Source organism: Haliotis rubra, unplaced genomic scaffold (assembly GCF_003918875.1).
Source record: "Haliotis rubra isolate DU_JTF1 unplaced genomic scaffold, ASM391887v1 Scf171, whole genome shotgun sequence".
Classification (NCBI taxonomy): Eukaryota; Metazoa; Mollusca; class Gastropoda; order Lepetellida; family Haliotidae; genus Haliotis; species Haliotis rubra.
Genome location: NW_025765681.1, coordinates 872,993 through 890,954, shown reverse-complemented (window position 1 = coordinate 890,954; position 17,962 = coordinate 872,993). Strand labels below are relative to the sequence as shown.

The following is a 17,962-nucleotide window of genomic DNA, read 5'->3' as shown; positions in this document are numbered from 1 at the left end:
GACTAGACCCAAGCGAATAAAAATGTATTGAATACCAAATGAGACTATTAATACTCAAATAGCATTGGGAAAGATATTTTGTTCTTAAAAATATATCTTCAATGTGTATAACTTGTGTGTCATTGCTGATTGTCTCTAACATTATCTTGAGCCCTTGTCATGTTCAGTGACTAGTATTTCATGATTGTACAGATTACATTAATGATGATAATATATTGTTGCACATACTGAAGGATTAGCATTTCCTAAGAAAATGAGTTTAGTCAATGACTAAGTAATAGTTTTAATTATACCTTAAAGGATTGGGCGTGTTGCTTCATTTTAGCATTGGGAAATATATTTTGTTAAAAATATATCTCAAGGGTTTCAATCCGCAAAGCATTCATAATGTTATGGGGGCGGTGGGGCAGCCTAGTGGTTAAAGCGTTCGTTCGTCATGCCGAGGGTCCGAGTTTGATTCCCCACGTGGGTACAATGTGTGAAGCCCATTTGCGGTGTCCCCATGCTGTGATATTGCTGGAATATTGTAAAAGCGGCGTAAAAACCAACTCACTCACTCATTCATAATGTTATGACCTGTCATAACTCTATAGTTTATCATCTGCTTACAAATGTCGTTGTGCTTCGAAAGCTTTGTGGATCAGGACCCTAAAGAGTAGCTGTTGTTATAGCCACATGATAGCTGCTTCACCATATATTATGTCAGTTGTTTATGAACCGTAGCGTTGTGATATTAAACTGATAGTGTCAACAGTCTTTTAGTAATACAGTTTGCTGACCCCAGTTTGTGGTATTCTCGATGCCATAGTGCAATATCCTGGATTCCATGAAGTATTCTCTGGGAAATGGATGTCAAAATTTCAATGTTTAAGTTGTGTTTTTTCACAAAGAGTGACAAAGTAGCCCAATATTTAGCCCAATAGATATGAGCATACATGGCCATGCTTTCTATATGAAAATCCAGTTTAATTTATTTATACCAGCTGTGACCATTGTCATGACTCGAGAGGTCTTAAAGAGAATGCCAAGACAAATTAAGTAGTGCTGGATGCCAAGAGGGTGGAGTACAGGTTAGTACCCTCAACATTATGTGACTTGTGTCTAGAACCTGGATTAGACTAGATCCCCAACAGTCTGTTTCTTGTGGAAGCCGTGGTGGCTGAGTGGGTTAGAGTGCTGACTTTGTATGCTGGCATTAGGTGCCCGACTCAAGAGTGGTGGGTTTGAATCCCGGATGTACTAGAATCTGTATTTTACTTAGAAAGTGTAATGCCAAATATAACTATGCCTATGCCCACATTGCTACAGTAGCCATAGAAATATCTTTCACATATTTTAACAAAGATTCATTGTCTATTAACTTGTTTTCAAGGCTTAGTCTTCCATATTCAGAAGCACTTTATTTGTGGTGGAACAGGATTGTTGCGAGTGTATAACAGATCCTGGAAATATTTCTTTGTAAGTATCAAAATGTGTGTGATATCATAAGCAGATCTCATTCATCTTTCCGCATCAAATGTTGCTTGTTCTAATATTGATATGTCTGTGGTTGTTGATGGTGAGGTTTTTGTATAAACAGAATACATATTGTTTGTAACTTGTCATAACTGTTATTAAAAGATGAGGTATGAACCTGATTTTGTTGTCTATTTGTTGAGACAGTGTTGGTCGAGACTGGTTTATTTATTCCTGTATACTTTAATGCTGCAAGAAATCAATTCTTAAGATGTTGCCCATCGTAAATGCTTCCATTAATAAGCAATGTAGCGTTAGTGACCAAGAATGATAGCAGATGAAAATGTTAAAATATCTGTTTTGGATCCCTCAAGGGTGAAAAATATGCAGGTTAGATACTGATGATAGCTTCAGAAAACTTACTCACTCACCCTGTCCTGTTGACAACCAATGAAGACTGCAGTGCTGATACAGATATACAATAATAATTATAAGATGATGCAGGGTTCGAAATACCCCATATATTAGCCCTAAGATGATGACAATGACAGCAATAGTAACTAAGATGACATAATCATCATCAACATCATCATCATCATCATCATCATCATCATCAACAACAGGTAATATGTAATGTGCTGAACTCCAGACACATTGACTGTTTAAAGTGATATACGGTAGTATACACAAAAAAGAAACGAGGCGGTTGGGTAGCCCAGTGGTTAAGGCGTTTGCTAGTCATGCAAGAGACCCCGGTTCGATTCCCCACATGAGCACAATGTGTGAAACCCATTTCTGGTGTCCTCTGCTGTGATATTTGAGCCAGAAAGCTAAAATGAAGGAGAGTGAGTGAGAAGTATTTCATTTACATCACAGCATGTGAACTAGCTCTCAAAACATACCTGGAAAGGAATAATAGAACATAATTCAAATGAATTGTCAATTCAAACACAGTACTAGCAGAACCTGGCATGACTAAGGGATGTAACTCCATGTACAATAATTCAGTTTCAGGAACAGATGTCTGGACTCCGCTTACAATGCATATCTCACACTCAATCATAGTCCATTCAGCCAATGAAATTATCTTGACAAACCATTTTATTAATATCACATATGTCTTTGGGGGTTCTAGGCGGTGGGGTAGCCTAGTGGTTAAAGCGTTCACTCATCACGTCAAAGGCCCATGTTCGATCCCCACATGGGTACTATGTGTGAAGCCAATTTCTGGTGTCCCCACCGTGATATTGCTGGAATATTGCTAAACATGGTGTAAAAGTAAACTCACTCACTCACTTTTTAGGTTCTTTATTAAATAAATACATGACTTGGTTGCATTCCCATCAGGGATGATAATGAAGGGTAACTTCATAAATTGAACAATGAACATGGGGTACTCTGATACTCTCATATGTAGCTAGAGGTTTAAACTGACATGGTAAAGGAAGTGTTTGATTGTTCAAATGAGAAAATGAGAGCGATGATTTATTTATGAAGCAATAAATAGTTGGAGGCATTTGTGGAGTTTTATCTCAAGTGTGTGTCAAACTTGCAGTTTGATTTATACATAAACTGTATAACATTGTGTTACATGTTAAATGGTTTGTTCATTCATAAACTAGAAATCATACCACTGTTATAATAATTTAAGTAGAACTCAGCTGGTAATTTAACTGTTTGCCAGTTGCAAGATATATATCTATTTATCACCTTTTTCTAACAAGCGACATGACCCACAAGTCTAAATGAAAGGGACGTAACTCTAATATGCACACAATTAAGAATGTTAATAATATTACTAATAATTTCAAGCATGTATTTAGTGGTATCATCATAATAAGTTAGGCAATAGTTAAAAAAAACCACGATTGATGCGAATGCCAAACTTTCCCATCATCCATTTGAATGACCTTGGAGGTCACTAAGATGGCCGACTGCATGAAGGTTTGGGGAAAGTGTGTCGGTCAGCTGTGAATGACATTGAATTATTTTTCATGATATGCTGTTTCTAGAGGTGCAAAATGTCGCATCGGGTGATATCAAGTACCGTGCCCAGGGCAGTAAACTATGGTAAGCGATACTGAAAGATTTAGGTTCACGTCTTTATCAACCGATGCCGACAGTTGCTCCAAATCAAAACAACGCCAGCGCCGGCAACAGTTACTCTCTAGTCTCGGTGATTATAATCTTGGATATATTAGTGACAGTTCACGCAAGTTTTTGTTTGTTTGCAGGGTTAAAGATCTGTCGTCGACCACCTTGTGTATGTCGGTGCCATACTCGCTCACTCATGACTTCGAACTCAAAGAGGTTGGTGTCACTGTCAACAGCTCTCCATGACGTAACAGGGTTATGCCCACGGTAACCCAATATAAGGAAACGTCACTATTTTAACAAGTCTATCACCTACTTGACATGTCCTGTTTTCGACAATCTGTAGATTTTATGTCAAACAAGTTTCACAGAGCAAATAGCAACTAAAGAGAATTATGGAGATGAAAAAATGATGAAAGAGCATGTATTGATGTCACAAGATAATAATATTAATAATTTTCATATTGTCCTCTCATTGTCCTTTGTCATGTTCATGTAAATATTTAAAAAAAATAGCTAACTTGTTAAATGACATTAATATTTTCTACACATTCAATAAGATGTTGGCTAGAAAATGAAATGTTCCGAACTAAGTAAATTCTTTGATTGAAATGCTATACTGGCTAGCGAACAGTTATCGCCATATTTTATTGGTATTTACAAAATTACTCTGCCGTTTGTTAAATTATTGAAACAGAATTAATTATGATACATAATAAGCTATTCATCGATGTGTCCAGCCCGTTCACTGCCGCCGATCATGTTTTTATATAACGCGGCGGAAGGGAATAATGGAAGTATAAATAGCTGTTTTCTCACAACTAACTGTAACAGTTATCGCCATTCAGAATTTCTCATGCCATTCGTGAAATAATATATATTTATATCATACAGTAACCCTCGAATAATTGATTGTGTGACTATTTGAGTGTTTCTTTTACAGTAGATTGATAGGGAATGAAACAATTAATGACTTGTGAACCTGCACTTGCTATTATATAGGTCGCAGGACATTCCCCCCCGACTAAGTTAAAAAAAATTACAGGGTTCATAACTTTATCTGTAATTTTTCTCTTATGTTACTTGCCATGAAGAATTTTCTTTTGCTGTCCTGTATTGTTGTCAAATACCGTAGGCAAAAATACCGGAATTGAAATTGACCAGAACTGCGCACGTGTGATACTGATGTGTTGGCGATAAGTGTTATGCGGCGATAACTGTTCGCTAGCCAGTAGCATTTGATGTAGTTTGAATCAATGCTATGTTTGGGTAATAATGAATGGAGTACCTTTAGAATTCAGCACCACAGTGACCTGTTAGGGCGATATCTGCCATTTGTTTGTGTCATGTGAGAATCTGTTGAAGCGGAACCATTGACCATCAGACTGTTAACCCAACAAGATAACCGACTGAACTATGTCCACTCTGTCCACTAAATATAGAAATGAATGGAAAGAGGTGAATAGGTGACAGACATTTCTGAAGGCTATGGTTAGTCATAGTGTCACTGGTGAGGAATGTTGAATGAACTGGAAATGGTTCCAGATGTCAGATATGGATTACATGAGTATATTGACTGACAGGGTATTTGATAATTCATTGGGTGGTTTTGTGACAGCAGAGTGTGGAAATGATAACACGTAATATAGTAAGGAATGAAAGAGGCATGAGCATGGCTACTGAAAGTTCTGACAGTTTCCACCAGCCACAATAGTCTTCTCCCAACCACTTTATTCAACTCTCTAAATATTTCAGTGTGGAGAATAAATAGGCCACCCATGCCCCTAACAATTTGAAAACAACAAAAATAACTTGAACATGCTGCCTAGTCGAACCCACCAAAGTAGACTCCCCAACATTGCAGCCTTCTGCATTACCCAGAGTGTCAGAAGGGCTGTGCTCCCAGTGGAGAACCTGGGCACTCTCCTGATCTGTGCTATTAAGAGATTAAGGAGGGACCAAACCAAGGGCACCGAGAACAATGGAGAGCCTGATGACAATGAACTGGGATGAAAGCGAGACATTTCCTAGGCGAGGTCCTCATATTTAACATGCTTTTCCTAAATCTTGTCAATCAAGTTGCTGTCAAAAGGGACAGAAAATTCAATGATATCAATAAATTCATTGGCTTTATCAAAAAGGACAAGATCAGGTTTGTTGGCTGGAATTCTTCTGAGGCTGTATATGGGCCTATTCCAAAGAAGTTTGAAGGCATCATTTTCCGTGATGCCCTGGACATGTTCAGGGTCGTACCATGGATGGACCTCAGAGTCAAAGTCACAGGCATGGCGAAGACGATAGTAGAAGCAACCAGCCATGCCATCATGTCGTTTAAGCTATGTTAAGCATGCCAAGGTTGTTGGACAGAATCTGAAATTAGAGTTTGATTTTGTTGATGACGATTCACTGCTCTATGGTACAGTAATGGGAGTAAACCAGGTGAAGTCCTCCACCAAGTCTGCTCAGAGTCGGTCTTTTGTGGAGAAGCTTTCTTAGAAACCATTGCATCGTGTGTACATGCAGTGTGTGGAACAGAATAGTGATCCAACAGACTCTTCACCTGGATGAAGTCTGCTGGTCTTAAATGTGAAACTGAGGGCTTTCTTTTTGCTACCCAAGACCAGTCACTTCCCACTCGCAATCACCAAACCATGATATACACTATACCTTGCAACAGAATTTTACAAGTTACATCATAGGTATTTGGACAAGTTTAGAAACATTGTGGCAATGAATTTTAAAGGTATTCAATGGGAGGCAGCAGTTATTAATACCTGGATGAAATGATGACTTTATAATGTTTAGTTTGAGCTTTGCGATGATACCTGTCATGAATGTTTATTTGCTGTTAATTACTTTCAGACAAGTGTCATGCATTGTATGCTTTTTCCAGGAGTTATCTGATGACTGTGGCTAAAGTACAGACTGAAGCAACAAGGAAAACACTATTATCACAGATTCACCCAGCTGCCTATGTTCTTTCAACAAAGTACAAGCTAGATTCCCCTCAAGACTCTAGCTACTACAAGTCAAGATATCTCATAGGCTCTTCCCTAGATCTTAGTAGTCTGTCTGCGTTCCATAATAATGTGATTTATAGAGGATTTCATACAACTAAGTTATTTTACAAAGAAGAGTCAAAAGTAGAAAAAACTGTGAAAGCACTGAAAGAGGAGGCCACTGATGTTGCTAAGAAACCAGAAGAAGAGACTGTGGTGATGGTGAAAAAGTCTTTGTGGCAAAGATTTGTAGCAGAATGTAAACATTACTACCATGGGTTTAGGTTGTTGTTCATAGATATTAAGATTGCTGCCAGAATGGTGTGGACCATCCTCAATGGAAGCAGCTTATCACGGAGAGAACACAGACAGGTATAGTTGTACTCAGGAATGTTTACTTTAGTTCAAAGTTCTTGTGGATAAGAGTGTCATTAGACAATAATCATTCACTTCCTCTTTTAGCTATTAAATGTTGAGCCCGATCTGACTTATTTTGTCAATAATTTCCCTCCTAAAATAATCAAGCTATTGGGAAAACTGTGTGTAAAGTAATGTTTGCTGCATTTCTGAAATATATTTTGATAATGACATAAAGTGATTGAATAAGAATAATAACATCTTGTAGCTTGTCCGCACAACTGCTGACCTGTTTCGACTGGTGCCATTCTTGGTGTTCCTGTTGGTACCGTTCATGGAGTTTCTGCTGCCAGTGGCTATCAAACTTTTCCCAACCATGCTACCCAGTACGTTCAAGGAAGAGAACAAAGAGGTGAAGTATACATGAGTTTCTTGTAACTAGCACCATCCAGATTATAGGTGCAAACTATTTTTCTAACAGCAAAACATCCAAAAGTAAATTTTATGAATGATTTTGTTGAAATTTAGGGACCGTTCATAATTTATGGCTAGAGGGGCGTGATGATGATTTTTATGGAGAAGCATGTACAATGTGAAAGCCCCCCCCCACACACACACTTTATGTACACAGTAAGTGACCCCGCCCTGCATGTCATGTACAAAATCACTGACCCCCCTCCCCTTTCCTTAATTTTTATGCATAATTTTTAAATATTTAGGTACAAAATTGATGACCCCCTAGTAGATGTGTACAAAATTGATGACCCCCCTTAAATTTATCATCATCTCCCCTCCCCCCCTTTTTCATCAGAAGGGAGTATATTAATGGGAATCCGATGACTGCTAAAGGTAGTTATTGTCAAAGGGAGGTAACTCAAGATATCGGTGGTGATAAGGAATGTAAACACTGTCAGTTAAATAGGGATATGCTAATATTGCTAGGTAAAAGTGAGTAAGAGCAAGGGATGGAATGGTTGCTACTTGTTGCTAGGATATCTGGTTAGGTTGTGAGGATGTAACAGATATTGTAGAAACAGTTCGAGTCAGATCTTGAATAAACATGTTACAAAAACTGAATACAATTATAGTTATGCGACTGTTAGTTTGTTGGCAAAAAGAAACAAACTGTTCTTTATACTTCAAGGAAATGTTTGTTTCAGCTGCTGGACATCCAGCAAATTCTGCGTATAATTTTGTTGTAGCACTAAGACCACTTTTGTAAATGGTACTCTTCTACCTTGGCATATGTAGGCTGTAGGTTTACTTTCCGACAGGTTCCATTAGGAGGTTGTAGAAATGTTTGTCTGTGTGTTGCAGCAAGAGAAGCTGAAGAAGCAGCTGAAGGTGAAGCTGGAGATGGCCAAGTTCCTCCAGGACACCATCAATGAGAGTGCTCTCCAGGGCAAGAAGTCCTCTGGGGAGAAGGTCCAGAAGTTCTCTGACTTCATGAACAAGGTAAGTCAAGCTTGCTCTTGTATTTGTTTTCAAAGAGTTGGGTATTTTTTCAGCCTGTTTGTGGAGGTAGAATGAGGTACAAAGAATGTGAGTTAATACGCGGGTATTTTATCTTTCTCCTTTATTCTCAAAAGCCAGTTGTATGATTTGTAAACCAAGACATTCTATAATTGTGGCTGGAGATTTGCTTGTACTGAAAGTGCTTCTGATTTACCAGATTCGAAATGAAGGTATCCGCCCAAGCACAGATGACATTATCAAGTTCTCGAAGCTATTTGAGGATGAGATGACGTTGGACAACCTGTCCCACCAGCAGCTGCAGGCACTGTGTCGTGTTCTCAGCATCACCCCCATTGGCACTGACGCCCTGCTCCGCTTCCAGCTGAAGCTTAAGCTCAGGCAACTCAAGGCTGACGACAAGGTAGAGTCTTGACTAGAGGCATTCCCTATTTCATATATAAATTTGAAAGCAAAGAAAAACATATCTTAGCTCATTCCTTGTGAAGAAATATCTCAGGAAAGAGAGTCTCTATGTTACAACTAAGACACATGAGCTAGTAGTGTTCATTCCTTGGAATTCATAAGGAGGTAGGGGCATGGAGGGCTCAGTCTTGTGTAATGCTTCAATTGACTGTGCAGAGTTGTGTCCCTTAGGCACACCACAAACCTATGATTACAAAAATTGATTTTCAGCAACCCATGTTTGTTGTAAAAGGTGACTAACAGGATCAGGTGGTCAGGCTTGCTGACTTGGTTGATGCATGTCATTGTATCCTGACTGCATAGATCAATGCTCATGATGTCATATTGCTAGAAAATTACGGAGAGCAGTCTTAAACAACAAGCAAACAACAATTACAACTGTCTGTTTGTCTGTCTATTGACGTCACGCAGATGACCTGGGTTCGAATCCCCACATGGGTTACAATGTGTGAAGCCCATTTCTGGTGTCCCCTGCCGTGATGTTGCTGGAATATTGCTAAAAGTGGCGTAAAACCAAACTCAGTCAGTCAGTCAGTCTGTCTATTGAGACTGTTTGAGAATTAATTAGGAATATTCTGTTCTTTTTTGAATCAGCTGATGAAAGGAGCAAGCATATACTCTTAAATATTGTGGTCTTTTTAAGAAAGATGTGTATCTCTTGAAGATGCCTCTCAAAGTCTTGTTTAACCTGTTCCTTGACTGCTGCAGCACTGATCACTGACCATTGAAGATCCCTCTCAGAACTGGTCTTCAGCAACCCATGTTTATTGTAAGAGTAGACTTGGGTGGTCAGGTTCACTGACTTGGTTGATGCATGTCATCTTTTCCCAATTGCGTATATCATTGCTCAAGATGACAAACACTGGATTGTCTGGTCCTGACTATTCTTTACAAATCACCATCATATAGCTGGAATGTTGCTGGATGCTGTGTTAGACGAGAAACAAACTTTTGATCATAATGTTCTATTCTTTGATTCTAATCAGATGATCATCAAGGATGGTATTGAGAGTCTATCAGTAACGGAGCTGCAGGTGGCCTGCCGAGCCAGGGGTATGCGAGCCTTGGGTGTGTCAGAAAACAGACTCCGCCTACAGCTGCAGCAGTGGCTTGACCTTCACCTTTACGAGAAGATCCCAACATCACTGTTGCTGCTATCACGTGCCCTTTATCTCCCGGAGACATTGTCCACTACACAGCAACTGGAGGCTACCATCTCAACTCTCTCTGACACACCGGTCAGTTCAGCTTGCTGTCATGTCATTTCTACCAGGATCAGAATATGGAGAACTTGAAATATTTAGAGCAAATGGATGCCAAATATGTTCATATGATTCAGCAGCTAGTATCTCTGTGAAGATATTGATGTGTGTGTCTGTTGTATCCCTTCGAGAATTAATTCAGAAGTTGCTGTCCTTTGTTGAATGAGGAAAGAGATATAGACCTCAGTTGCCATAACTCAAAATGCATGTTAAAATTAAAATGTCATTCTTAGTATTAATTAGTAGTACTTCATAAAGATCTTAATACATACTAAAAGGTATATAGATCAAGCATGCCATTTGAAAAGTGGTATGTGTGAGTGATATTTTATGGTGTTTGAACAGTGTACCACTCTCTTAGAAAATTGCTTATGATAAAAGTTGTGTCGCTGAAAACAAAAGGCCTGGCAAGAATATTTCATTTAGGTTATTGTCTAATGGGGCTCTGACAATCCCTTCACTCTTTGAAGTTTAGGAAACAAGATGATCCAGCAGTTGTGGCTGTATTCCTGTCCTGAACATTGTCTGTGTTTTTCTGTGTGCTGTCTTCATCAATGTGTATGTGTGTTATGTACTGTAGGCTGTCCTCATCAATGTGTATGTGTGTTATGTACTGTAGGCTGTCCTCATCAATGTGTATGTGTGTTATGTACTGTAGGCTGTCCTCATCAATGTGTATGTGTGTTATGTACTGTAGGAGGTCCATCATCAATGTGTATGTGTGTTAGTATGGAGCTGTCCTCATCAATGGAGGTGTTATGGCCATCAATTTGTATGTGTGTTATGTACTGTAGCTGATCAAGGTGGCGTGGCTGTCCTCACTGTGTAGTGGTTATGTACAAGGTGGACAGGCTGTCCTCACAAGTATGTGTGTGTTATGTACTGTAGGCTGTCCTCATCAATGTGTATGTGTGTTATGTACTGTAGCTGGACATCCTCATCAAGCACTGTAGGTGAGGAGGTGGACAACAAGACTAAGAGGGACATCATCAAGCACGAGGAGGAGGCCATCCAAAAGGAGAAGCAGGCACAGATGGAGGAGGAGGAGATGGACAAGGCCAAGGTTAGGACAATCTTTGATGTATTGTGACAACCAGCTTGGACATTGACCATTTAATATTCTGAGTGTGTGGATATGAGTGTGTATGTATGGGTGTGTATTTGTGATTACGGATGAGGTGATGTGCATTCAGAAGGAGAAGCAGGCATAGATGGAGGAGGAGGAGATGGACAAGGCCAAGGTTAGGACAATCTTTGGTGTAATGTGACAACCAGCTTGGACATTGACCATTTAATATCCTTAGTGTGAAGGGGAGGAGGAGAGATGGACAAGGCCAAGGTGTCAGTGTGTGTGATGGGTGTGTATTTGTGGGTATTTGTGGTTACGGATGAGGTGATGTGCATGTATGTGAGTGGGTTTAGGGTGTTTGTATTTCAGCAGCTGGAGCATGGTCTGACAATCAGTATGATAATATTGGTATATATATAATGAGGGTGTGTGTTTCAGCAATGTAAGCATGGTGTGACCATCAGTATGATATTGGGTGTATAACAAGGGTGTCTGTTTCAGCAATTGGAGCGTGAGGCTGCTGAAGCACTGGCAGCACAGACTGCCATGGATACCAAGGACGTGCTCCAGGATGAAGCTGCCATTCTAGATGTCAAACCTGCAGAAGGTTGGGAAACAGCTTGTGATGATCCTCTAACATTTAGCTACAGTTTGTGTATCATTATATACCCATTCCACAAAGCCATCAAAGTGCTAAGATGATTGTAATTCCCATCATTATCCAAAATAATCTATCATAAATAATGATGTATGACTGCTTAGTAAATCCCTGACATTGTGGTTGTGTGGTTATGACATGATGATTACTTCTACTGTGTTTGAGGGGGTGGTGGGGTAGCCTAGTGGTTAAAGCGTTGGCTCGTCACGCAGAAGACCCGGGTTCGATTCCCCACATGGGCACAATGTGTTAAGCCCATTTCTGGTGTCCCCCGCCGTGATATTGCTGGAATATTGCTAAAAGCGGCGTAAAACTAAACTCAGTCAGTCAGTCTACTGTGTTTGTGTACACAGAGCTGAAGGACACTGCCCCTGTGATGGAAGAGCCAGAGGAAGAGAAGATCTCAAGTAAAGACTTGGAGGAGATTGAATCTGCTCTGGAGGAGATTGCTGAGCAGAAGCAGCTGAACATTGAGAAAGAGGAACTCCAGGATCTCAAGGAGGAAGTGGAAGAGTATAAGGAGGTGAGGAGTCACATGGGGTGAGGGGGCAGGGGGTTTGGGTGTCAGTGGTGAAGTTCACCCAGTATTTAAAGCAGTTAAACACGATGTAGTTGTTCCGTCGGCGACATTGGCTACAGCCAGAAGCCGACGTTAAACTTGAAATCATCATCATGTAGTTGTTCCTGTTTATTCCTTCATTGTTACAATGTGTGAAGAAGCCCTTTCACTGTGTCCTTTTCGAGCATGATATAGCTAATTATGAATGTGATCATTCAACCCTAATAGATAATATGTATTGTTAGGCCATCTGTAGGTGAGTGGAAAATGAAATTGACATCAGTATGCTCATCATTAGGACTTGGAAGACTTGAAGAGTGTCATTCTGGCATCTGGGAGACCTCAGGAGGATCTTCGTGAGTCCAAGGCCGCCCAGCGTCTGACGAAGCGAGTGAGTAAGATGATCTCCCAGCTGGATGACGTGATCACGGGACTTCACAAGGAGAAGCAGAAGTTCCAGGAGGAGCTGGAGGTCAAGCAGGTCAGGATGAAGTGGACTTCAGAGAACAAAGATGACGAACGACTAGAACAGATACGCAAGGAGATTGCAGATGAGAAGTCAGTACATGTCATCTTGTGTCTGTTGCTCGGGCTTTATAGAGTTGAGTGTGGATGTAGAGTTGATTTTGGATGGTAGTGTGTGTCTAGCAGACTCAGATGGAGATTGCAATACACGTCATTTTGTGTCACTAGGGTGTTAAGGATTTCTGTTCACTGATTTGGTTTGAAGGAGCAGTCTCCAGTATTTTCCAATGTGATCACAGAAATTGATGGAATTTGTTATACACACAGATTGAGGGTTAGCATGTCTGCATCGATCTTGTCATCTTTGTCACCACAAATTTTTGTTGTAATTGAGGTTCGAAAAGTATATTGAATTATCTCCCCTTGATCTATCTGCTCACAGTCACAATGTAATCATGATTGAGATCATGGTCAGTTCTAGCTCATGTTTAACACTTCATTAATCTGTTGTTGTGCTTGTCAGAAACACCATCATCAGCATCAACGAGATGGTTCTGGCACTGAAGCGGATCCAGAAGGTGCCCGATGAGACCAAGCTGCAGACTATCGTGGAGGTGCTGGACCAAGACATGGACGGCATCATCGACATCAATGATGCTCTGAAGGTATGCAGCAGCAGTGGACACTGCAATTGATTATAGCCATTTATTTGATGTCAAAAGAAACAAAATCTCATGGTTTCTACAAGAAATCCATCTGTGTCTTAATTAATATCCATAAACAGTGCATTGTTACATATTACCTATCAGTTGCTTGTATAGAGTATGACTAATGTAACATATGTTATATTTGGGATAACACTTTCTTAATAAAGTACAGATTCTAGTACTAGTATGACTAGTGTCGTAGTTTGTTTCTGGTTGAATTCTGCAGTTGGCAATATTCAAGCTATATGCAATGGCGGTCTGTAAGCAAAGTCTGCTCCAATCGATTTTAGTAATTGGGGTATGAAGAAAGTCCTGACATCCGATCTTGTTACCGACCTCTTTGATAAGTTGGATGTTCAGTGAGGGTGAAACAGGATTATTACAGCAGAAAGCACCCATTACAAGTTAACATCTTCTAATCTCGGATTGTTCCAGGTGATTGAGACCCTAGGGCGGGAGAATGTGAAGTTGAACAAGTCCCAGGTGGCCGAGATGCTGGAGCTGCTGAGACAAGAGGATGTCATTCAGGAGGAGGAGAAGCGCCGTGAGAAGGAGGAGAAAGAGAACACGAAGCAGGAGACACAGCAGGAGCAGCAGCAGCAACAGCAGTAGTGGTTGCCGACGATACGTTCTCATTCCTTCTACAGATATGATATTGAACTATGAAGTAAATGTATAGGAACAGATACAGTCCCAGTAGAGAACAACAAGGAGAGCTCTGTGCACAAGTGTCTGAGTTCGAGCCTCGGTTGCTTGAACGTTTTGATGAGAAAACACCTGAATATTCCACAATCCATGGAATTATGTATGTACATGAATCCAACCTTTTGATGACCCAGTGGACTTGATTGTCTGCCATGATTTGAAATGTGATTTCTTGTCATTAGTTAGGTGCGTTGATTATGTGATGAATGTGAAGATGAAGACTTACTGGTACCCGTGAACAGAACTGATAGTAACATAGGTGTTTATTAAGTGCTGAAAATGCTGAAAGTGCTGTTATGAAAATTATGTCAACTTTTACCAACACAATTTGCATGAATACTGAATTGTATTCATATTGTTGTGTAGTGGTATTCGTTACTGCTGGAACAGAGGGACATATCAAATATTAAAGAAGACACACTTGTAACTGATAATGCTTGAAGCATATTAAAGTGAGTTGTATACAGTACATGTGGTAATTTGAAAGTCTTTATGTTTGGAAGCATGTCAGAGACTTTATGTGAAATTGTGAGAAGAGTCAAAATGTGGTGTGGCTGGCACAATAGTGAGGCATCAGTAACCATGGTAACTGTTATAGTGCTAACATGCAGCTGGTAGTAGTGCTGATCTTGTATAACCAGAATATACCTGTAGAGACATATTCCACTGATAATCAGCTGTACCAGATCTTGATGTGTTCAGACAAACCAAAGAATATTCATGTGAGTTATTGTGAATGTTTTTAGTCATGATGATACAATGATCTCATCAACATCTATCCTCTCTCTCTCATAAGATGTTTTCTGCATGAACAAGTGACAAATCCTAGATTGGACATGTTTCTTATTGGCTATCAGCACTGAGGCGACTAAATTATCATTAAACAGCACGGTAACTCTGAATGGAATATACCAAAAGCAATGCTGTTATACTTTGAAGATATTATATACCCTTTCATTTTTGGCACAATGACATCTATGTCCAAGAAGGTGCGCTATTAAGTGAATTCCATGGTGGTAAAAACATTAATCTGAATTGTTTAGGAAAGACGACATCTGACTGAAGAACCAATGAATCTTTGATTTCAATTTGACAAACAAAGTAAGCTCATATCTTCTTTCAGAAGGATGTTGTATCAGTGTAAGAGATCTAAATAAGTGAGGATGGTACTGTATATATTCATCTGAGATAAACAACTTGTGATGCAGTCATAAGCTGTTTTATAATGAATATCATCTGGTAGGCTAGAAGTGTGTCAAGAGATGTACAACCACAATGGAAACTGAGTAAGTGAAACCCTGGTTATATTGGTGTGTATTTATGTTTGTCTAAAGTCTATACTGGATTACTGGCTTGGTGGTAAGAGTGGCTCCGGGATTCATATATCTTCCAGCTTATTCCTGATTCAGATGAAATGATACAGCCCAGTATTATCACTAATATCTTGTCGCTATATGGCTGAAATAATGCTAATGCGATGTAAAATGTTATCTGTAACTAATTCGTGTTAAGAAGACAATTTATATTATTTAAAATTCATTCTATATTCGTTTTTGTGAAGTAATCTTGTTTTTACAATTTGAATTGAAGTAGTATTTCTTGATGTCTGATGTAATACTGACTACCAGATACTTTTATTGCTAGCGGTGCATTTCTAACCCATGAAACTAACTACAGCAGTATGGCTACACATTAGTGGTGATCCGATTAATCGAAATAATCGAAGATTGGTCGCAGTGACTAAACAATCAAGCAATCGATCATGTTTTCCCATAATGGAACACAAACAATTCTGGAACACTTGTTTTCATCAACAACATTTTTCACAAGATTGGTTTTGTCTGTTACATTTCATAAGCACTACAAGCTCATGATTGAATTTATCTTAAAGACACCAAGAAATTTATGTTCCTAACATACTAGTCATCCTTTAAAGATGTGAAATTTTGCCAAAAAACCCCAAAATAACTATGTTTTTTTCCTTATTTTTGGTGCATTAACAAATTTCATAAATGACGCTAACCAATTATTTTCGATGATTGAAGGTGGTAATGAACCAATCATCAATTATGAGATTTTAACCAAATCCCAACACTACTACACATAATGTGTGTTCGGTGTACATACATATACATGTACAAAGTGACCCATTTTTCCTGTGAAAAGTGTCCTCATGTCTTGTTGTTTCAGAAGATATTTTCGTCTATTTAAATTATATTTGTTTAGATGTTTTGGTTTCTTTTGTGCACTTATGTTTTGTAATATAATTTTTTTAAAATGGAAACAAGATCAGACAAACTAGAATGTGTAAGTGAAGGATGATGTACACACGGTGTCATAGGCTTTTCCAAGGCAGATGTTCACTTGGTATAGCTGACTATTGCTACTAGTGTGGATTACAGGTAAGAAAATAGGTACAAACAAACATATTTGTCGAAGAAGTGACAATGGATTGGATGGTCAGCCTTGTCATATTGTATTCCAGTTTTGTAGATAGTTCTCATGATATCTGTTCAAGAATTGATCTTCAGTAACCCATGCATGTTGTAAGAGGCGATTTATTGGAATGGGTCGTCAGGATCTCCCAATTGGTTGACACTCGCATCAGAACACTAACAATTTCTTTGTTCTTTCACTGTACCACTCTCTCTGCTACACTGAAATAAATAGAAGCTAACTTACGGCTGGCTATAACGATCGATAATCAGTAATAACATTGATATGAAAATTGTGGCATCTTCAGATATGAAAATTATCCTACATAAACATTTGTGATGAAATATAGTTTGAACTTACTCACACAGTACACAAAGTTAGGTCTTTAACTCATAGGCTACTTCTAAATTATGTTCAGGAGGCTGTTTTGTTAGTCATCCATGCATAAACATGTCTTCACTCTCCAGTGATGTGAAATATGTTGATTTCTATCAGACCTTTTTTGCATTTTTGCTCAAATTTACTTCCCTTCAATTTATCAATAATCCATCGATTGTTAACAACTGTTATCTATACCAGTAGCCATGAAAAGCTGTAGGTTCCAGCTTGCATATTTCAATGACAGTTTTACTTTTCTGTGGTTATTAGACATATTCAAGACCCGCTAAATCATATCATCCTAACAACCTATATTTGCATATTTATATAAAATATGATGATGCTAGTCTTGCCATTCAATACTCAGTTGCAAGACTTTGACCTGCATTTAGTATTCAGTGCAGTCTAAACAGTTAACACAGTATGATAAAAAGCATGGTACCATGATAATTTTTCTTTTCTAACTGGTTCCACTTTTTAACACATTTGGCCAAAAACAGGGAGCCACAAAATACTTTATTTACGGTAATACAAATCATACTGATCTGCCATGTTGATGTTTCTTTAGGCCAAGGTCAAAGAAACCTATATTGAAATCCAATTCAAGCAAATGGAATCTCAGCTCTGTACATCCCAACCAATAATCTTGTATTGAACTGCTTGATATGTTAATGTTTGTCTCTAGGAGTTAGGAAATTTTGAAAATGAAAGACAATCACGGCAAGGTATATTTTTAGGGCATGTTATGCTTTGTAAATTAGTTTGTTAAACATTTGGCCTAAACTTTAGATTGGTACTACTACTTATGAACGAGAAACTGAAAGATACCTGGTAATAGGAGTTTTTTGGGGGGTTAAAATAAATATCTTTAAATTTTACT

At 38.9% G+C, this 17,962-nt stretch overlaps 1 protein-coding gene across 1 annotated transcript; it reads left to right on the top strand.

The window, feature by feature from the left end:
- Nucleotides 1-3,358: 3,358 nt before the first annotated feature.
- LOC124272604 (mitochondrial proton/calcium exchanger protein-like) lies at nucleotides 3,359-14,734 on the top strand. The gene is made up of 14 exons (XM_046707804.1): nucleotides 3,359-3,525; nucleotides 3,690-3,765; nucleotides 6,443-6,920; nucleotides 7,174-7,317; nucleotides 8,223-8,360; nucleotides 8,578-8,781; nucleotides 9,830-10,081; nucleotides 10,686-10,702; nucleotides 11,033-11,168; nucleotides 11,676-11,781; nucleotides 12,186-12,355; nucleotides 12,690-12,949; nucleotides 13,380-13,521; nucleotides 13,999-14,734. The coding sequence occupies exons 1-14, from the start codon at nucleotides 3,477-3,479 to the stop codon at nucleotides 14,173-14,175; spliced, it is 2,349 nt and encodes a 782-aa protein (XP_046563760.1). The 5' UTR covers nucleotides 3,359-3,476; the 3' UTR covers nucleotides 14,176-14,734.
- The last annotated feature ends 3,228 nt before the right edge of the window (nucleotides 14,735-17,962 follow it).

Coding starts and splice junctions, on each gene's coding strand:
- LOC124272604 (XM_046707804.1), top strand. CDS start 3,477: ATGTCGCATCGGGTGATATCAAGTACCGTGCCCAGGGCAGTAAACTAT. Junction 7,318..8,222: donor TCAAGGAAGAGAACAAAGAG/GTGAAGTATACA, acceptor TGTGTGTTGCAG/CAAGAGAAGCTGAAGAAGCA. Junction 13,522..13,998: donor ACATCAATGATGCTCTGAAG/GTATGCAGCAGC, acceptor GGATTGTTCCAG/GTGATTGAGACCCTAGGGCG.